This window comes from Danio aesculapii, chromosome 21 (genome assembly GCF_903798145.1).
Source record: "Danio aesculapii chromosome 21, fDanAes4.1, whole genome shotgun sequence".
Lineage (NCBI taxonomy): Eukaryota > Metazoa > Chordata > Actinopteri > Cypriniformes > Danionidae > Danio > Danio aesculapii.
This window is the reverse complement of record NC_079455.1, coordinates 39,929,234-39,951,959: the sequence shown is the minus strand read 5'-3', so window position 1 is coordinate 39,951,959 and position 22,726 is coordinate 39,929,234. Positions and strand designations below refer to the sequence as shown.

The 22,726-nt window shown below is 36.6% G+C and overlaps 2 protein-coding genes across 2 annotated transcripts in view; both read left to right on the top strand.

Annotated features, from left to right (window-relative positions):
• The window catches only part of LOC130214684 (urokinase plasminogen activator surface receptor-like), a 33,344-nt gene extending 21,159 nt beyond the window's left edge, over positions 1 to 12,185 (top strand). The window contains exon 5 of the mRNA XM_056446480.1: positions 12,042 to 12,185. Coding sequence (XP_056302455.1) covers positions 12,042 to 12,079 — 38 coding nt within the window. The 3' untranslated portion in view covers positions 12,080 to 12,185. The remainder of the gene's footprint in view (positions 1 to 12,041) is intronic.
• A 3,833-nt stretch (positions 12,186 to 16,018) lies between these two features.
• On the top strand, positions 16,019 to 18,289 carry LOC130214576 (urokinase plasminogen activator surface receptor-like). Its single transcript, XM_056446340.1, has 5 exons — positions 16,019 to 16,097; positions 16,190 to 16,309; positions 16,594 to 16,725; positions 16,889 to 16,999; positions 17,122 to 18,289. Exons 1-5 carry the CDS (start codon positions 16,049 to 16,051, stop codon positions 17,307 to 17,309), a joined length of 600 nt encoding a protein of 199 aa, XP_056302315.1. The 5' UTR covers positions 16,019 to 16,048; the 3' UTR covers positions 17,310 to 18,289.
• Positions 18,290 to 22,726: the final 4,437 nt, after the last annotated feature.

Below are 22,726 nucleotides of genomic sequence, written 5' to 3'. Positions count from 1 at the left end.
GGATATGGGGTTTGGAATCGGATCTTCTTGTCTTTAAGTACTTTTTTCACCTGTGAGTAATCCTTCCTTTTCTGGAGAACCGCAGGAGGATAGTCATGATCGAAGTATATTTTTTGCTCTCCCACGAAGATTTCTTTTTTCGCCCATGCCTTCCGGATCACTTCTTCTTTCGTTCTATACCGGAGGAATTTTACTATAATCGATCTAGGTTTTGCATTCGTTCCGGGTTTCGGCACGAGCGCCCGATGGGCTCTTTCTACATACATCGCCGCGTCTGGAGGAAAATCCAAGGTGTCCCGCAGCAGCTGTTCTACGAAATCAACCATGGAGTTTCTCTCTGCATCTTCAGGCACGTTGTATATCCTTATATTTTCTCTTCTTGATCTGCCTTCTTGGTCAATCTGTTTGTTTTCCAATTGCGATTGTATTTTGATAATTTTCTGCATGGTTTCTTCCACGTTTTGCATTCGGGTTTCAATTTCTTCAATACGATCCTCTGCATGGCTGATTCTTTGATTAGTCTTATTTAATTCAGTTTTGATTTCATCCAACTGGCGGTTGTTGTCCTTCCGAAAGTCTTGAATTTCCTCCAGGATTCGTTCCAGGTTGATCTGCGCGTTGTCAGGGTTACTAGACGGTTGACGATAAGCATCGTGTTGCTCTGCTAATGCATGTGTTCCAGCGGAGCCTACTTGTTGTCTGCCTTCAATTTCCACGTGTTGGTTTTTCTACTATTTTTCTCTCGTTTCCATTGTTGTCCCACTATTATTGATTATTTTGTAACAGTTTGGGATATTTCTCAAGTTTAAGTGGGGTTATTAATATCTTCATCGGAGGAGACGGTGCACTATGCTGCCATTCCCTCACTCGCCGGAAGCGGAAGCCCTTCTCTCACTCTCAATGGCTTGCGCTCAGGCTGTCTATGAGGCGCCAGAGTGGCAAAAATCCAAGAGAACGCAGAGAGACTGAGTACACGCGAGAGAGACCGAGTGGACGCGTAAGAGACCGAGTATTGGTGCGCGAGAGCGACTGAGAGACTATTAAAGTTACTATTATTAATTACTATTACTAACACTATACTAATTTGTTTCCATGAGTTTTATTTAATGTAAAGATGGCATGTTTTGTTATTACAATTGTAACAATTGTGAAGTTATAATTTGCTCTTTATTTAAGATAATTTGAGCAGTTTTGCTGACTTTAAAATGCTATTTATTACTCGGATGTGTCCTAAAATAATGAAAGTGATCATGTAAATAAAAAAATTGGGAAAAAATTGATTAAAATCTTGAATAATGCATTTATACTTAAACAGGGTATTAAACTTTGAGCACCATTATATATAGGCCATTGTTATATTTGAATATGTAATAATTAATTAGGCCTGTAATATAACAAACGGATACATTATCTTGTCTTCATATGGGTTTAATCAAAGGCTATAGAATACTATAAAGAGACTGGTTTTATTCAGTTTTTTAAAAAAGTGTTGTTATTTTTTTTAATTATCCTATTACAAAATTGCAACACAAGAGGGAATTCTGTGAACTCTCTGATGTGATGACAGCTCCAATCATTTTTATTGCAGCACATTTGCAGTAGGCTACTGCAGTGCAACAAAATAATGAAACTTAATATTAGATGTCCCCAAAACATACTGGAAAATTAAAGCTTGAACAAAAGTTGGCTCTGTATGTTAAGCCATTTGTGTCCCCAAGGCATTATATGGTACAGAATATAAAAAATGCAATTACAAATCCTTAAAGTTTGTCTAATAGGATTATCCCATTTCCACAACAGGACACAATGATAAGTGCTTAAAAATTAATTATTCAATTACTTTATATTCAGAGCAATAAGCTGAATTGCCATTAACTGAATAATAATAGTAACTTTAATAGTCTCAGTCTCTCTCGCCAGCACTCGATCTCCCTCGCGTACATCCGGCCTCACTCGTGTCCACTCGGTCTCTCTCGCGCGCCAATACTTGGCCTCTCTTGCGTGCACTCGGCCCCTCTGCCTTCGCTTGACATTTGTCCATTCTGGCGCCTCATAGTCTGGCTGGCGGTGCTCTGCGCATGCCAGGATCAATTCGCATGGCGCTCTTTTCTTGTTATGTTTTTGTTAAATTTTGATCCTTTAGCTTTCTTAATATGTTAACTAATTTGCTTTGTTTGTTTATTTTGATACTTAATTTTTGTATTGGATATTATTTTTCATATTTTTTTATTCCTTTCATGGGAGCTCTAGATAAGATCTGTCCTGTAAGAACAGTTATAGTCAGGGAACTGTTTGTTTAGCTGCCCTACCTGTTTACATGATTTGTTAATAATATTTTCGTTGTCTCAATTGCAAATTTGATTTAATGACGGGACATCAATTTGTCATATTCAAGCATCTGTGTCTTTCATATGTTCGGCTCAAACCTTGATGTTATTATTCGAGCCAGTTTTGGGCCGTAACAGTGACACTTTTAACACCATTTGGCAGTGTCCATGTTGCTGTGACCACCTTTACGCTTCTCTCCTGATCTTGAAAATATTGGCTGAATCATAGAAAAGATGGATTAGGATCGTGTGTGGGGTCGAATCAAGATTGCGATTTAAAAAAAAAAAAAAAATTTAATTGTGGAGCCCTACATTCAACCTCTTTTATTCATGGTTTGAAATGCAGAATGACATACCAGCACAAAAAACTACCCTCAACCCCCAACGACTAGGTGCTCTGTCTGTTTCCAGCCGATTTGAGGAGGAGCCTATCTAGGATCAACCCACGCAAGGCTGCAGGTCCTGTCAACATACCTGGCCGTGTTCTGAAGGACTGTGCTGCACAGCTGACAGATGTCTTAACAGATCTTCAACACCTCGCTGAGACAGGCAGTCGTCCCCACATGTCTAAAGTCCACTACAATCATACCCGTGCCAAGGAAATCATCTGTGCCCTGTTTAAATGACTACCGTACCATAGCACTTACTCCAGTGTGCTTTGCTTTGAGAGCTTAGTCATGCACTATATCAAGATCAGCCTCACAAATACACTCGACCTGCTCCAGTTTGCATGGTACGGAAGCTGCAGTGACACTCTGTCAGTTTAAAACTAGCATTAGCATACACATAAAACACATTCTTTTGAAATACAAATCCTCTAAAGGATTGTTAGTCTGCATTATTTAGGGCAACCAGAGCCTGGCACATTCCCAAAAGACATTATAATTTGAACAGCATCTGCGCTTATGTTAGTCTGTTTTTATTATCCCTGAGGTTTTCATAATCCTGGACCAGGCCGTATCCTGAGCAGCTGCTGTGGTGGTCATGGAGGAGTGGAGAGCATGAGACTGATTCCTGTAAGACCCCAGTGACAGACGAGTCTTCGCATTGATCCTGAAGGGCCAGTCTGTACACCCGCCGGTGACCTCTCCCACCTGCAGCTTCTTCACTATGGACGTCCAGTGTACTCCAGCCTCCGATGCCGAGACTGCAGCTCTGCACAAGAAGTTTGGTCAGAGGAGAAATGCTCATGCCCAACTGAGCCTGGTTTCTCTCAGGGTTTTTTCCTTCGCTTTCGTCAACTGGTGAAGTTTGTTCCTCGCTGCTGTCGCAACTGGCTTGCATGGTTTGGGACTTGTGGAGCTGCGCATCAATGGATTTGCACTTCAATGTTTGGACTGTCAGCAGTAAATATTAAACCACACTGAACTGAACTTAACTTTAACTCAAAAAAAATTGGAATGACACAGTTTTAATTTACTATAATCTTCTATGCTAAGCTGCTTTGACACAATCTACATAGTAAAAGTACTATAGAAATAAAGATGAATTGAACTGAATTGCTGCAGACCGCAATACCTTCCAGCGAACGGTGAACACAGCCGAAAAGATCATCGGTGCCCCTCTACATTTTCCATAAATTTTTTTATATTCAGGACATTTTCCTCTCACGCTGCTCCAACAAAGCTAGCAGTATTGTGAAAGACTCTACTCATCCCTTCCACAGTGTCTTCCAGCTGCTGCCATCAGGAAGAAAGTTTCAAAGTATTATGGCCCATTTCCACTGAGTGGTATGGTATGGTACGGTTCGGTACGCTTTTATGGCCGTTTCCACTGTCAAAAGGTACCTAAGAGCAAACCGAATCGTACCACTTTTTGGGCACCCTTTGCAAAGGCTAACTAGCCCAGCAAAAGGGTACCAAAAAGCAGAGCTAGACATGCAGCTGAATGCTATTGGTTTACAGAAAAGCATCACTCACGCATACACAAGCAGAAGAATGAAAACAAAGAAACCGCCATTTTTAAAGACACAGCCGAGACATTACACCGTAATACTATGTGCATATAATAACAAACCATGGTCGACCGGAGCTCAGATAAACCTTGTTGATGTCTTGATGTACAGCCACAAACTGCCACAATCTGCCATGTTCTCTTTTTGTTTTACAAGGCTGTCTAAAAGTGCGAGCGTTTTCACTTTGTCCAGAAAGCTCGTTTGCGCATCTCTATTTGAAATAAGAAGCTTCTCGAGCTAATGACAATAACGTGTGTGCGATTATTGAAGAGACCTAACACATGAAGAAAGGGAGGTATAGAAAGGCAGTGAAAGCCTAGACAGCAGCTGAAATCTTTCAGTAGTTCGTCAGCAACCCTCTGCACTTCCTCATTGTAAATGAATATTAGCTGCTTCAGTGCAACATCTACATTAGCAGGAGGATGAAGATGAAGCCACAGTGGACATTTCAGCAAGACAATGATCCAAAGCACAGCCAAGCAAACTTTCAAAGTTCCTGCCTTTTGTTTTGATTGATATATAGATAGATAGATAGATAGATAGATAGATAGATAGATAGATAGATAGATAGATAGATAGATAGATAGATAGATAGATAGATAGATAGATAGATAGATAGATAGATAGATAGATAGATAGATAGATAGATAGATAGATAGATAGATAGATAGATAGATAGATAGATAGATTGATTGATTGATTGATTGATTGATTGATTGATTGATCTGTAAGATTCTTGAAATCATTGAGCGAAGTGATATGCAGTCAAAATCTACCAGGAATACTTTAGCTATGTGTTTACTTGAAAAATGCCAATCAAAAAGCATATACAGTATAAACTAAAATAAACTAAACTACTGTATAAACTAAAAACATTCACTACTAGTCTTAAAGGTTGTTTAAGTTCTAATAATTCATTCATTCATTCATTTTCTTTTCGGCTTAGTCCCTTTATTAATCTGGGGTCGCCACAGCGGAATGAACCGCCATCTTATCCAGCATATGTTTTACGTAGCGGATGCCCTTCCAGCTGCAACCCATCTCTGGGAAACACCCATACACACTCATTTACACTCATACACTACGGACAATTTAGCCTACCCAATTCACCTGTACCGCATGTCTTTGAACTTGTGGGGGAAACCGGAGCACCCGAAGGAAACCCACACGAACACGAGGAAAACATGCAAACTCTATACAGAAATGCCAACTGACCCAGCCGAGGCTCGAACCAGCGACCTTCTTGCTTTAGACTGCAGCTACTGTATAACTGAATAAACAAAGTTACTAGCTTCCTGCACTATGCCAAAAACAGCATTTGCTAGGGTAATTGATGTATTTTAAGTTTACTGAAATATTTTTAAAAATATTATATTGATATTTCAATCATATAAATGCCCACTCAAAAATCATATATTTAGGATTTCTTTAAATAAATCTGTTATCTTAATTTCATCAGGATATACCTCAACAGATTAAATAGGACAACAATTAAATTCTTAGTGTATTTTCACTGTAAATAAATTTTGGATCTGTCACGAGAGTGAAACAACCCTAAAGTGCATAAACCACATCCTTCAGCAGAAATTCACAGCTGCGTCTGTTTACAAAAGCTGTATTCCCATAAGAGCATGTTAGCTAAAGACCAAAGACCAAAAACCCAACCGCTAAACCAAGACGTGCGTGCAAGACAAAAAAACAGGACGAACAAAGCCAACATCAAATAACTGGAACACACACAGACCTGAACCATAGATGACGACGATAAGCAACTCAAACAAATGCAGCAAAAACAAGTTAATGCAGTTTTAAAATGTATTCTTATGTACTGATGATTATTACATATAAAAATGATATATATTTTATGAATAAAATATTCACCAATAGAAATTTGTTTCACCAATAGAAATTTGTTTGGCTGATACCAGTTTTAACAAAAAAAAAACAACAACAGGAAGTTCATTCAATGCATTCAGAAACAGCTTTTATTTATTTATTTTTTACACTGAATTCATTTAGCAAAACATTGAAGATGCATATATATTTATATATATATATATATATATATATATATATATATATATATATATATATATATATATATGCATGGGACTCACATATCAGGAATGTGTGTTGTGTTGGCAGAAAAAAAAGAAGAAATGCCCGCATGTGTTCAGCGTTTTTCCTTATCGCAAACACAATAGCAATCTGGTAGTTATTGCGCTGCTTTTTGGGGGTTAACTATTGTGATATCCCGATTGCAACAGAGAAACACTGTAGACTGTAATAATGTAAGAAGATATCTCTGTAGATGGATGGCATTTCATGTCATGTTCAGCCTTATAATCTTAAAATGTGAGCAAAATCAGCTGTTTTGTCATCACTTTAGACATTACGCTAAAGAATCATTCAAACACTAGCTCTAAAGTAGCGTTAGTGAATTAATAATGGCTTCTGCTGTTCTGACGTCAGCTGCAGATGTGAATGAATGGCGGAAGAAAGTAGTTCCTAATACAAAAGTGTTTTTAGACTCTCCATGTTTGATATTCCTTTTTATATACACAATTGTCGAACTGTTGTATAAACGCAAAATCACACCCATAGCAGTGCGATATGCCTGTATATCAGCACTGGTGGCACACTAAGGCACTCGGAATGCGGCCTTGTGCCAAGGCACGCCTCCCACCAGTGCTGATATACAGCCATAATGCAGCACTGCTACTTGTGTAATATTGCTCATATATACAGTTAAAGTCAGATTTATTAGCCCCCCTGATTTATTAGCCCCCCTGTTTTTTTCCCTGTTTTCTGTTTAAAAGAGAGCAGATTTTTTTCAGCACATTTCTAAACATAATAGTTTTAATAACTCATTTCTAATAACTGATTTATTTTATCTTTGCTATGATGACAGTAAATAATATTTGACTAGATTTCCCTTCTATACAGTTTAAAGTGACATTTAAAGGCTTAAATAGGTTAATTAGGTTAACAAGGCAGGTTAGGGTAATTAGGCAAGTTATTGTATATAACGATGGTTTGTTCTGTAGACTATCGAAAAAAAAATATAGCAGAAAGGGGCTAATAATATTGACCTTAAAATGGTGTTTAAAAAATTTAAAACTGGTCAAAATAAAACAAATAAGACTTTCTCAAGAAGTAAAAATATTATCAGACATACTGTGAAAATTTCCTTGCTCTGTTAAACATCATTTAGGATATATTTAAAAAAGAAAAAAATTCAAAGGGGGGCTAATAATTCTGACTTCAACTGTAGAGGCTGGATGTTGATGAAGCGTTCCTTTCTTCAGCATTTTTTGAACAAAGCTCACAAAGTAAAATGCGCATCAGACACGCAATTTCAGTGCTGAAAATGTTATGGTTATAAAGCCTGTCCTGGCTCATTGTGGTAAAACCACCTGATTAAACAAATAAAAATGAAACTGCACTGGCACAATGGATGATTTTGTCTTTAACATCAAAAACTAAAATAGGCTAAGCTACTGTTTTAATTTAGTCATACAGTGAACAATACGACATTACTACACATATGTTTTGGCCACTGAACGGACGTAGTCTTTAAACACAATTTATTTCACCTTAAATGTTATTTGTTTTTATTTTTATTTTGTAAATAAGTGACGGCGATGCAGTGGCGCAGTAGGTAGTGCTGTCGCCTCACAGCAAGAAGGTCGCTGGTTCGAGCCTCGACTGGGTCAGTTGGCGTTTCTGTGTGGAGTTTGCATGTTCTCCCTGCATTTGCGTGGGTTTCCTCCGGGTGCTCCGGTTTCCCCCACAGTCCAAAGACATGCAGTACAGGTGAATTGGGTAGGCTAAATTGTCCGTAGTGTGTGTGTGTGTGTGTGTGTGTGTGTGTGTGTGTGAATAAGTGTGCATGTGTTTCCCAGTGATGGGTTGCAGCTGGAAGGGCATCTGCTGCATAAAACAAAAGCTGGATAAGTTGGCGGTTCATTCCGCTGTGTCGACCCCAAATTAATAGAGGGACTAAGCCGAAAAGAAAATGAATGAATGTAGATAAGTGACCGACAAAAAATGTATTAAAATTAGCATACAAATTATACCAAACGAGAGCAATTTTTTTTCACGAAACTTAATGTTGTTTTGAAAGATATATCTCAAGTAAATGGATGTATTTTTTCTAACATAAAGTTATGTTTATGTTAGCAGAAAGTTGTTGGGCAACAGAGGCACGCATATTCAAATGCACGGGGAAAGTAAGACACTAAATAATGTAAGAAAGAAAGAGGCATACATTTAGAAAACATCAGGGTATTGATATGTGGGTTTTATTTTAACAGTTATTAAATTACAGAATATTTAAAAAATGGTCAAAATGAACAGTTTGAGTATAGTTTTAAAAATTATTAAAGTGAAAGTGTTACACCCCTACTCTTTACGAGAAGTGCCATGGGATTTTTAATGATCGCAAAGAGTCAGGACCTCGGTTTAACGTCTCATTTGAAAGACGCGTTCACTAACATTATAGTGTACCCTTTACTTAACCTGGGCATTAGGGCTCACACAGCCTCCCTAACACCACTTCCAACAGCAACCTGGTTTTCTCATGTGGTCTCCCATCCAGGTACTGACCAGGCTCAGTCCTGCTTACCTTCATTGAGTAACCAGTCTTGGGCTGCAGGGTGATTTCTATTAGCTAACTGATTTATTTTATCTTTGCCATGATGACAGTAAATAATAATTGACTGGATATTTTCAAGATATTTCTATACAGCTTAAAGTGACATTTAAAGGCTTAACTAGGTTAATTAGGTTAACTAGGCAGGTTAGGGTAATTAGGCAAGTTATTATATAACGATGGTTCTGTAAACTGTCGGAAAAAAATATTGCTTAAAGATGCTAATAATTTCCTTGCTCTGTTTAACATTATTTGGGAAATATAAAAAAAGGAAAAAAATTCTAAGGGGGCTAATAATTCTGACTTCAACTGTATGTATATAGCTGGATCTATTCTACGCAAGCTATGATGGCGTTCACCTTGATATTTTAGCATGGATCAATGATTGTATAAAATATGGACGTCGCGACAGCGTCATTTCCCATTAAACGCTTTGAGGGCAAAAATGACTCGTAACGGGCACAAACTGTCGTGAAAGACTGCTGAAATTGAAGCCTGGACTGTTTGATGGAGCCAGAAGAGGAGGAGCGGAATCAAGCTTCCAACCAAACGCTTGATGTAATGGCTCGTTTCCACTGACTGGTACTGTACGGTTCGGTTTGGTACAGGTCACCTTTATCAGGCTTGCGTTTCCACTACCAAGGGTACCCTTTTGGTGGGCGTAGTGTATGACAGAAAGTTTCAGTCGACGTCATTCTCGCTCGAGGAAATGTCTACAATAAAGCTGTATGGGTCGCTTACATATCATATGAGAAGCACTTCTCACAAAACAGATATTTTACACACATAAATACTTGTGTAGAAATGTTTATTACTGACTTTTCAGTGAACATGAGTTGATTATAACTGCAGATCAATGACAGTGCGAAACAGCCTACTGTAACGTCTGTAATTATATTAAATAACTAAATAAATGAACATATATGAACACATACAGCCCCTTACAGTCTCCGATATGTTACCAACTACAGAAGAACTACACACAGCAGACATTTCATCGGTATTTAGGTTCAAAACAACACAAAATATAGCCCACAGTCAGTGAAAACCTCTCATCTGTGTCTGTAATCTTTAGCAGCACATGTAGCCTCTGTTAGAGAGTAATTCCCTCATTCCCGGTTCATATTAGTCCAAAATGTGAATATAATAAGTTAGTTATACATGGCATTTTGTTCATGTTTGCTGAAAAATATTGTGCTCCTTTTTTTCCGGCTTCTCCTTTGTTTCTTCACGCTTCACTCTCGCGTTTGTCAGTGTCTGACAGGATCGAGTGCTGACAGGATCGAGTTTCAAAAGCACGTCAACAATCAGTCGCAGGTTATTATCATCCTCAAGAAGTTTGTTATTTCAGATATAATGTTAGACGCGCGCGAGCGCTAGCAAGAAAGCGAGACCGCTCACGCCTCAGACTGGATCGTAAAAAACTACGGGCACAGGGTAAATCTGCTCTTCTTCTTGGCTTTGTGGCTGTTCATCCAAACGACGACAAGGTTTGTTTGAGCCCAGATCGACCATGGCTTGTTATTATATGTATATGCGATTCCGCTATAATCTCTCGCTGTCTGTGTAGTTTAAACATGGCGGGTTTTTTTGTTTTCATTCTGGCTTGTTGCGTAAGCGAATGACGTATCGCTGTAAACCAATAGCGTTCAGCTGGGCGTGTGGCTCCGCCTCTCGTGTTTGGTACCCTTTCGAAAGGGTGCCGAAAAAGTGGTCCTGTACGGTTAGGTACGCTTTTTGACAGTGGAAACGGCCATAAAAGCGTACCAAACCGAACCGTACCGTACCACTCAGTGGAAACGGGCCATAATATCAACCACGCTCCCCAAACTTTTCACTTGACTGCCGGTATCTGCACTATAACAAAGGCTCGCTGATGTAAATATAAGCACTTACATTAAAAAACACGCAATAATATACGGTTTAAAAACTGTGTGACGCAAGCTGTTAAAATTTAGTAAAAGCAATACATGTTGGACTGCAGAAATAAACAATCTTTCATACACTCTAGTCTGAGTTAGACTAATATGAGCACAAAAAATATTCTCTTATAACAGGGTTGTTGGTATTTGTTATCTTCATAGGGGTAAAAAATAACACTTGTAAAATATGAACAACATTTTTAGAAGAGTTTTTATTTTTATTTAGCATTCAACAGACCACAAAATATAGCCTACACACCATAGATAATGATTTACCATGCTGGAAAAATCGTGCGTTTAAAAGATAAAAACAGCAAGATTTCTAATTATCAACAGGATATTTACACATCCCAACCCTGCAATTCGTCAATATGTACAAAAAACTTAGCAGTATTATTGCATCATCTGATGACTATCAGCTGCTGCATTGCTTCTATTGTTTATTATTTTTTGCTTGTATTGTATTGTGTTGTTCGCTTGTATTGTTTATTATTTTTTGCTTGTATTGTATTGTGTTGTTCGCTTGTATTGTTTATTATTTTTTGCTTGTATTGTATTGTGTTGTTCGCTTGTATTGTTTATTATTTTTTGCTTGTATTGTATTGTGTTGTTCGCTTGTATTGTTTATTATTTTTTGCCTCCGTTTTCATTTGGTTTATTCGATGCCTTTATTATATCTGGCAAGGAGGAATTTACATTCATTTTAATGTTTATTAGGAGTTTTCAAATAAAAAGCCAACAGTAAATGGTGCATGTAAAACATATATAACATTTACAGCCCTATTTTGTTATATAAGATTCAGTTTCTAGAACATTAATCTTTTATAACAGCAAATTCAGTAGATTAACTCAATAACATGCCGAAACTCACAATGCAGAGACGTCCTGTAAATCAGGTTCAAATAACCTTACAGGAGATCAATGTGGAGATCGGCTAACATTACACTCTAAAAAATGTTGGGTTATTTATTTAACCCAATGGTTGAGTAAAAAATATTTGGTGCATTGTTGGGTTATTTTAAACCTTTTATTGGGTTATTTATTTAATAACTCAACCAGTTGGATTACAATTTTTGAATCCTGCATAATAGCTTTGTTTTAATCCCAATTTGTAACATTTCACCTTTGATATGAGGGGCTTATTTTGAGTTTAATTATTGTTTTTTTTTCTGTTTGATATAAAGACAGCCTTGGAGATCCCGCTTTGGAGATGGTGCTTTAACAACTCTGCCAGCTATCCTTTCTCCACTGCCATACAGATTGTGCAGCAAGAAGGTTCGGCCCTCAGACCAGGAGGCAAAACAAGAATTTGTTGATTTGTGACTTCTAGGTGCATTATTTATGACAAAAAATGTTTAATGACATTATTTCATTCATGTGTGTATACTTGTATTTTGTTCAGTACTTGGAGGAGGAGGAGCAACAGAGACAGAACCCTCTTGTCCTGCTGCTTGGGGATGAACTAAACTGCTCTCAGGCGTTTGTTATTGTGGGAGGAGTGACACTAAATTCATGGATTTAAATAAAGCTTTGCCAATGTATTAAAAGCGGTGTATTTTTTATTAACATATAAAGATGACTACTTCTACTACTATAATAATAATAATAATTTATTATTATATAGTGGTTAAGCCACTTTTTGTCAAAATAACCCAACAAATTAGTTATTTTTATAACCCAAATTGTTGGGTTAACCTTATCAACCCAATGGATTGGGTTAAAATAACCCAACAGAAGGTCGGTGCCAAATTAACCCATCTATGGGTTACCTGTTGGGTTATTATTAACCCAACTGTTTTAAGTGAGTAGTTTTGTCTTCCTAATTATTATTTCAGACCCATAAAGAGAAATACTTGTGCAATCAATACAGGCTTATTATTATTCATTTTGTCCTTTATTTAAATATTTGCAATATAGGATTTGTATGCTGTTTGCATTTTATTCAAACGTTAAACGCAGTGCCTATACTTTGCGTTCATCGCCGCCGTATCTGCCCGATTGACTCGGCTGTCAATCACGATGACACGCCCAGCTAAAAACAAAACGTTTACAAAAATGAAGATCTGCACCTACATCAGCACAATAACCAGTGCCTTAATTGACCAGAACCATCTTTCGGCACATTTCATTGCAAGTGTAATTAATTTTTTTTATTTGGGCTCAAGTCTCCTTCATTAGCACGGAGGAGGTGGGCTTTATGACTTGTACTGCAGCCAGCCCCCAGGGGGCGATCTAACGGCCGAGACCTTGACTCAAAAGCAGGCTTGTGGCACACTTGGCATGGATGTATACCTGACAGGTGAGCCGTCTGACAAACAAGTGCCCTTCTGAATCAATTCGGCATGATGCCCTTCTGGATCTTTCACTTACTTCGAAAACCCTACTGACTACGCTTACATGGACATCTGTAATCTAGTTATTTGCCTTAATAGACAATAATATAATTAAGGTGTTTACGTGAAGTGCTTTCATGTAAGAGTGTCCAGTAGTTTTGGTTGACTTTAACTGCAGTTCGGCAGTTTCACCTTCACTCATGATCATTTCATTCATGCCCCCGTGACAAACTGGGGTATTAGACGCTAATAAGATAATGCAATAATGCCACTAATATATGCATACTCCACATCTTAATTCCATTTCTGTTTAGTTCAGTTATGACTTTAGATTAAGGTAATAAAAAAATTTGAAATAAAAATTGCTGTTTTGAGCTTATGCAGGCCTACAATTCAAAACTCATGTTTAACTGAATAAACAGTTAGTAAACACAAGTGCATCTTACTGAACATTATTTATTTTCATCACCAATTATCATGGTAAAACAGTTTCTTAAGCAGTTTGTGATGCTTTTTGTAAACCGGACCGCTGATCTAATGCTCCACCTGGCTTGAGAAACCCGTTCTCAGACTTACTTTTAGTCATTGTTTTGGTAGCACACATATTCTGAATGCCTTCAGCCGAATTCAATTGAGCGATTTTAATCTAGATTAATCTCGATTAGCCTTATTTGACCTTGTAAAAGATTTTCACAGATATGTCTGGGGGTTTTAGTACATAACTAGCGCTGACAGCTATCTTGTATTAATGATGTAATCAATAGAAAGATTGGGAAGATAGTAGCCACTGTTATATTGCTGACAATCTACTGACACTGCACTGAAGTTGTTTGGAGAAAATTACATTAAATAGCATTATAAATAAACATTTTAATTGGATGTACGTCACGTTAGGGAAGAAAAGACCTAATCTTGACTTCCGTTTCATTTAATCTTCAAGACTCTGGGTCTATGCACTTCAAACAAAATAAAGAACAAACTAAGATGATGATATTTAAAAAAAAAATCTGCCACAACCCTGCTAACTGCAGCGTGGGGGTGTCAGAGTGTCAAAAACAGTATACCATCACAGGAACAAAAAAGAAGTATACCGGGGCACAGTATTACCTACTTTCACACAGTCATTTTAACCACATCCTTTCATATAAGTAACTTTGCTTTCTAAACATGTAAAGATAAATGAATATAAAAAAGTCGCACACTCTTAGGGTGCACTAACACTATGCTATCCAAACCGTGCACGTTTCCCAGTTTGTTTGACAAGTGTGAGTGCTCCGAATTGGAAGAGGTGGGCATTTCGGTTAGGCTTTGGCACGGTGCGCTTGTAGTGTAAGTGCAAAGCATGCCTGAGCCCGAAACTTAAGACATGTCAGTTTTAAGGGACTGTTTCAAGTGGATTTATTAATCATTCTTTTCAATGAATGCAAACTGTCATAGTTTATTAAAGACACAAACCCCTCACTGCACGCCAGGAAACCTCCTAATACCTCCTAGTATTTTATGACAATTTATAAACTTCAAAAGTGGCTGATCTGTTCTGCAAAATATTTGACTGCATGTCACTGAATCACTGACGACTAACGATTTAACTAAAGAAATCTCCACTGTAGGGAGTGAGAGCGCTTCTCTTTCTGTTAAACTGAACAGTCGCATCATCGATGACGTGCTCAGGTTCGGAAAGCAAGATTCAGTGTGAGTGCCGGCTGAGGGGGTCGAGGGAGAGAGGGGAGGAGACAATTGCGTTTTGGCACAGTTCAAAGCAACCGTGCCTAGTGAAAGTACGCCTTAAGATTTTGTTAAACAACATTTAGCTTTTCCACTTACACTGCACATTCATACAAAAGTCATGAAAACAAATGTTTTTATCTTATTTTAACTATTATTAATGAGTTAATCAGGTTTCAACTAATATTTTAGCTATAAAAAGTTTAACTTTGTATTTTTAGTTAGTCAATCTGATTTAAGTTTAAATGATTAGAAAAGTTCCTTTGATTCAACTAAAAAAAAAATTTTTTTTTTGCAGTGTAATGGATTTTTTACAACAACCTTATGCAGTGCAAAGTTAACTCCTATCAAGAATTGCTTTCCTTTTTGGGTAAGATCCTGATGGAAGCCCCTCCACTAACTGACCACTCTGTAAAGTCTGTTTTTGCACATCTCAAAAATGTGTGGTTCAGGTCCACTGATAGTCAACTCATGTGTAAAAATGATGCATTCATTTACAGTTTGAGTCCTGGTCTTGGTTTGGAAAGACATGAGTCTGACTAAATATTCATTCAATCATTTTCTTTTCATCTTAGTCCCTTTATTAATCTGTGGTCGCCACAGCGGAATAAACCGCCAACTTATCCAGCATATTTTTTATGCAGCGGATGCCCTTCCAGCTGCAACCCATCACTGGGAAACATCCATACACACTCATTCACACACATGCACTACGGACAATTTAGCCTACCCAATTCACCTGTACCACATGTTTTTGGACTTATGGGGGAAACCGGAGCACCCGGAGGAAACCCACGCCAACACAAGGAGAACATGCAAACTCCACACAGAAACGCCAACTGACCCAGCCGAGGCTCGAACCAGCGACCTTCTTGCTGTGAGGCGATTTTGCTACCCACTGTGCCAAGGTGCTGCCCTGACTAAATATGAAAGAATTAATACCATTTAAAAAATATTTTATGAAGACATACCCACTAAGTGTTTAATTTCATTTCCCTTTAGCATTATTCTGCTATACTTTCATTTTCTTATAATCCACCACCTTTGAATTGTTATAAAAAGACCCTCCCCTTCTGACAGCTATAAATGTGTGGTGAGACAGACATGTTAAATCATTCACCGCCTGTCTCAAGATGGATCTGCAAGTCTCCGTTTTTCTTCTTTTTGCCGCCTTTACTTCAGGTAACAAAGTCAGACAGTGTTTGTAATATTACTGAATACTGAACACAATCACAGACCACTGATGTCTCTTTCTCTCTGCTTCATCACTAAAGGATACTCTCTCAGCTGTTACCAGTGTGATGGAATATTGGGTTCTTGTGCAGAACAAACTGAAAAAACATGTTCTAGTGAACAGTCTAAGTGCGCGAGCATAACAGTGGTAAGAAAATTTGGTAAGTCCAATATGATGAATTGAATTTTACTGTTGTATTTGAGTGATGGAGATGCTGGCGTTATTTTCTGCTGCTGCAGTGGAATTGAAACGTATGTGTTTTCATGAAGGAATATATAATGTAATATTTCAGTAAACGGCAACAACATTTATTTAAATAGATTTCCACCATTTCGTTCATTTCTACAAGACTGTTATGCTAACAATTCAATTAGTATTTTGAGATAAAAGTTTTACAACAGTTTCTATAGTTGAGCTGATCATTCCTGAATTGTTGTTTTTTAGGCACCACAAGTTCTACAACAAAGGCTAAAGACTGTGCTGCAGATTGTGCAAGTGGGATTTTAAACTTTGGGTATTCAAAGATGTCGCATGTGTGCTGTAACAGTGACCAGTGCAACAAAAAAGACGCTCAAGGTATTACTTTACATTTCTGCAATTGCTTTTCTGCAATTCAAAACTCATTACACTAAAATAAAGAGTGCCTGTCGATTGTGAATTGATTAAATGCAGCAGCTTCATTACATGTCATTTTTGTACAGAAGTTAAAGCAATACCTTTTGTGGTTTTCATTCTGTAGTTCCCACCACTGACACTCCTAATGGAAACACATGCTACTCTTGTAATGAGAACAACTGCTTCAATGTACTGAGCTGTTCAGGAAATGAAGACCGCTGCATCAAAGCAACAGGTGAGAATCTGGAAAAAGAAGAAATTTAGATTTTAACTCATTTGTTGGAACATTTGACACAGATCACATGCAGCCTCTCAGCATCAAGCTAAATCTAACTTTGTTTTTTTTTCCTTATATAGTGACTGTCAGAAGCATGTCAGCAGTCGTAAAAGGCTGTGCCTCCAAATCTATTTGTGATGCCAAATCAGTCCCTAGTCTTCACGACATCTCCTGTTGTTCAGGGAATCTGTGTAACGGAGCTAAAAGTGTCACTCAGAGCTTCCTGATCCTCTGTTTTCCTCTGATCGCCTTCATCCTGATGCTCTGAACACACATTCAGTTCTACAGTCTGACTCGCTCATTATACAATAGCTTGCACACTCTTTGTAATTTTAGCTGTGCCACTCTGGTGTAATATTTTAATCAAGCAATACACTTTTCTTGAGTTTTTTTTAATAACGCATGTCATTTATTTTATGCAAGTAACCAGCAAAAGAGCTTCAAAGTGTAACAGTTTTCCATCGAATAGGAAGGACGATTGCTGGTTATTGATAACAAGGTAAACGTCTATTTTAGTCTTCGTAAACTGTAAAGGCAAACCTCTCATTTGGTACATTGATATTAAAAATTAACATTACTGTTCAAATAGTCAGATCAAATTAATTTTTGAATATAAAATAATCCACAATCAACCACAACTTGCATAGTTGTTGTGATGCCCATCAATTTGTTTGATAATTACATTCATGCAAAACTTTTTGTTAGATTGCCGGCATATAAATAAACATCAAGCTACTTGAGAGTCATTTATCAATGCGTCAATCCACCAAGGAAGAGAGATGGCTGTTAAAAGAAGGCAAACGCTCATTATTTGTTCATATTTGTGGTCGGTTTTAAACAATGTCAGCATAAATGTTCCTAAATAATATCTTCCTTTCAGCTTTTCTCTGACTTTTCTTTTCTGGATCTTGAACGTAAGAGAAAATGGATGTACTGGTGAGCGACTTTAAAACAAGATTACATTCTGATTCTGATCTTTTCATTTTTATTATTTTACATGTCTGTGTTCTGCTGTGATGAAGTGTTTGGAGGTTGTCTATAGCTACATATTACTAACACGTTCTTTAAAACAAATAAATACCGCACCACTGATTTAGTTTATGCTTTCAATTGAGTTTTCTCTTCATCAAATTGAAACTAAAAAAAAGAAATGTTACTGCCAAGATCAGCGTAAATGTATGAACCGTCATTGTCTTGCTTTACCGCTTCTCTTAATTTACATGTGTTGCAATAAACTTAATCAAACTACCTTCCTTGTCAGACTCAATCTGTTACACATGCACAATAATTCAGATTTTGACAATTTAATATATACCCATAGCCTTTCTTTTAATTGCAGCTAATAATAATAATAATAATAATAATAATAATAATAATAATAATAATAATAATAATAATAATAATAATTCCATGCATATAAAAAAGCGCATTTCTGGACACTCAAAGCGCATAACACATTTTTGGGGGAATCTCCTCATCCACCACCAGTGTGCAGCATCCACCTGGATGACACGATGGCAGCCATATTGTGCCAGACCGCACACCACAGACCAGCTGATTGGTGGAGAGGAGTGATAAAGCCTACTATGATATGGGGATTTTGCGAAGAATATCCTGGGATTTTTTGTGACCATGGAGAGTCGAGACCTCGGTTTAACATCTCATCCGAAAGACGGCGTTCACTGAGCAGTAGTCTCCTTCACTATACTGGGGCATTAGGACCCACACAGACTGCAGGTTGAGCACCCCCTGCTGGTCTCACTAACACTACTTCCGACAACAACCTAACATTTCCATGTGGTCTTCAATCCATTTACTGACCAGGCACAGCCCTGCTTAGCTTCAGTGGTCGCCATGTGAGAGTTGTAGAGAGCTAGCTGCCGGCAAACTAGTAAGTAACTAGTAAGTTCCTATTTTTTTATGCCTTTTATGCGTGTTCCTTTTTACTAATGCATGTAAACATTTTACTATTGATGCTTAGTTTCTACTAGTGATTGAACTAGTATTCACTGTGTGTTAACAAGTATGGTGATTAACACTCAAATAACTTTGAGTCTGTTGATTTTTTTTTTCACCCAAGAATTTCTTTTATTTGAACAAATCTTTTTTTGTTGATTTTTGTTTAGAAAAATAGGCTAACTAATCGCCTACTAAATTCAGCTGTGATTTATTTTCTTATATAGACTTAATTCCTACACGATAACAACCTTATTTGTATAGCATTAGCAATATGCTGAGTTTTTCCATGAGCTTTGGACACTGAATGACTTTACTGAGGTATATAATGTATTTTTCAGATTCTGGTTTGACATTAAGACACTGTTTTGGGGGATTACAGATGATAATTATTCTGTATTTAAACACACCTTATGAATTATATTCATTTATTATGTAGCTTACTGTAGGCTTTATAAAGAGGAACAGATCGATTGATTGACCAGCTCCGTGTCCCCGCCTAAACTGAGGCGATCTTGAATCATCGAGCAAAGGAATACAATAGTGACATCTATTGGAGAAGACTGGTAATTACAGCATGTTGATCAGAACCTGCATGTTACAGTTTTTCTCAGTCACTTTGGTGCATTTCTCACAACACTATTTACATTTGCTCATCAGTTAATGCATTTCTCAAAACAATTAGTACAAACTGCAAAACCTAGTAGATAACCTGCAAAAGTGTGTCACTTGCTCAAAAAGGATAGCTCATTCCTCAAAAACAAGTATTGATGTCAATGAAGGAGTCAGTGTCATCATAAAAAGTCATGACACCATTGTTTATAAACAAGATAGTCAAATGGCTTTGTCATGTTTTCATTATGACAGTTTACTCTGTACATTTTTTTCAATGCAAAAAAAGTCAGATTTTGGTGACACGTCCTGAAAATGCTCAAGACAGCACTATATACTATTTGCACAGTCATTTGAAAACTACAGTAAAGTTAGTCACTGCATTTAGTGAGGTATCTGAGTCCAAGACACTGAATATATATGTTTTACATGTTTTACTGCATTTGCTCTTTACAATTCTAATTTATTCACAGCATTGTGCAAAAGAATAAATACACACTTATTTACAACAAACATACACTTCCTTTGGTTAGAGCTGTGCACAACTGTAAACAATATTGCAGGACATATTGGAACTGAACCAACAACATACATAGGTCTGTAAATCATTCATGAAATTCATTTTGAAAGAAATGCATTAACTGTTGTGCAAATGTAAATAGTGTTGTGAGAAATGCACCAAAGCCACTGAGAAAAACTGTAAGTAATATATATTACAGCGCAAGCATCTGACAATACCTTTTACCGTATGTATTTAATTGAAGATCATGCAAATTATCTATAATTTATTTTATTATTATAAGCAATAATAAAGAGTCAATGTCCTAATAACAGTGATAATTAGTCCCTATACTGAAATGTTACCTAAAGTTTTTTTAGGAACGTGGTTTCATTATTAGAAACACAAACACTTTACTTTCCATTCAAAAATAAGCAACTGAACTGGTCATTCCTGTATAACTTTTCTTTTTTTTTGTCAGACATGCAGACAGACAGACATACAGACAGACATAGACACAGACATATAGAGATAGATCGATAGAACGATAGATAGAACAATAGAAAGAACAACAGATAGAGATAGATAGATAGATAGATAGATAGATAGATAGATAGATAGATAGATAGATAGATAGATAGATAGATAGATAGATAGATAGATAGATAGATAGATAGATAGATAGATAGATAGATAGATAGATAGATAGATAGATAGATAGATAGATAGATAGATAGATAGATCCATAGATCCATAGATAGATAGATAGATAGATAGATAGATAGATAGATAGATAGATAGATAGATAGATAGATAGATAGATAGATAGATAGATAGATAGATAGATAGATAGATAGATAGATAGATAGATAGATACATAGATAGATAGATCCATAGATAGATAGTAGATAGATAGATAGATAGATAGATAGATAGATAGATAGATAGATAGATAGATAGATAGATAGATAGATAGATAGATAGATAGATAGATAGATAGATAGATAGATAGATAGATAGATAGATAGATAGATAGATAGATAGATAGATAGATAGATAGATCCATAGATAGATAGATAGATCCATAGATAGATAGATAGATAGATAGATAGATAGATAGATAGATAGATAGATAGATAGATAGATAGATAGATAGATAGATAGATAGATAGATAGATCCATAGATCCATAGATAGATAGATAGATAGATAGATAGATAGATAGATAGATAGATAGATAGATAGATAGATAGATAGATAGATAGATAGATAGATAGATAGATAGATAGATAGATAGATAGATAGATAGATAGATAGATAGATAGATAGATAGATAGATAGATCCATAGATAGATAGATCCATAGATAGATAGATCCATAGATAGATAGATAGATAGATAGATAGATAGATAGATAGATAGATAGATAGATCCATAGATCCATAGATCCATAGATCGATAGATAGATAGATAGACAGACAGACAGACAGACAGACAGACAGACAGACAGACAGACAGACAGATAGACAGATAGACAGATAGATAGATAGATAGATAGATAGATAGATAGATAGATAGATAGATAGATAGATAGATAGATAGATAGATAGATAGATAGACAGATAGACAGATAGACAGATAGACAGATAGATAGATAGATAGATAGATAGATAGATAGATAGATAGATAGATAGATAGATAGATAGATAGAGCTGTATTTACACAGGGCATTAAATGTCACTCAAAAATAACGTTATGAGCTTTTTCCTGCTCCTGTAAAAAAAAAAAAAGTCCTCTGAAGCATAATTTGTTGCTTGTTTTGGTAATTACTCAAGTTTTGTAATGTAATCTAAATATGTTGGATTACATTTAAATAATTCTTATAAATCTGGTTAATGAATTAATATGAAATAGTTTATTCAGATGTTAGGACGCCTTATTTAGTTAATAACATTTTAGAGTCACAGATTGCCATCGACATGAACTGTCAATTACACTTTCCATTAATGCGTTAAAAACGATACAAAACTCTAAATAAATCCCTTTATGTAACTATAATGAAACACAATCACTCTTATTTTAGTATTTTTATGACATAATTTACTTTACTCCCCAGCCCTGTGTTTAATGAATCTTGTTGAGCTGAACTGAAGTCTAATGTAATATCAGAAATGAATAAAAGTAATAATATTTAATTTCATAAGTGATCAAGTATTACATATTCCAGTATTACATATTTCAGAACAATGTTTTTGAAGTGTTTCAGTCAGGTTTCAGAGCTCATCACAGTACAGAAACTGCATTAGTGAAAATAACCAACGATTTACTCTTAGCTGCTGACCAAGGGTGCATCTTGCTATTAGTTTTACTCGATCTTAGTGCGGCATTTGACACCATTGACCACAGTATCCTCATAAATCGCTTAAAGTCTACAGGTGTCCAGGGACAGGCTTACAGGCTACAGGTGTCCAGGAACACACGTTTTAGGCACAATCAAATTCAATCAAAACATTCTAATATTCACTTGCACTCTATATTCTTGTTTTATTTACTTATATAAGGCATCAGCACTGCCTAAGCAGGTCCGTCAACCTTGGCACAGAAAAAGTCTCTTCTTACT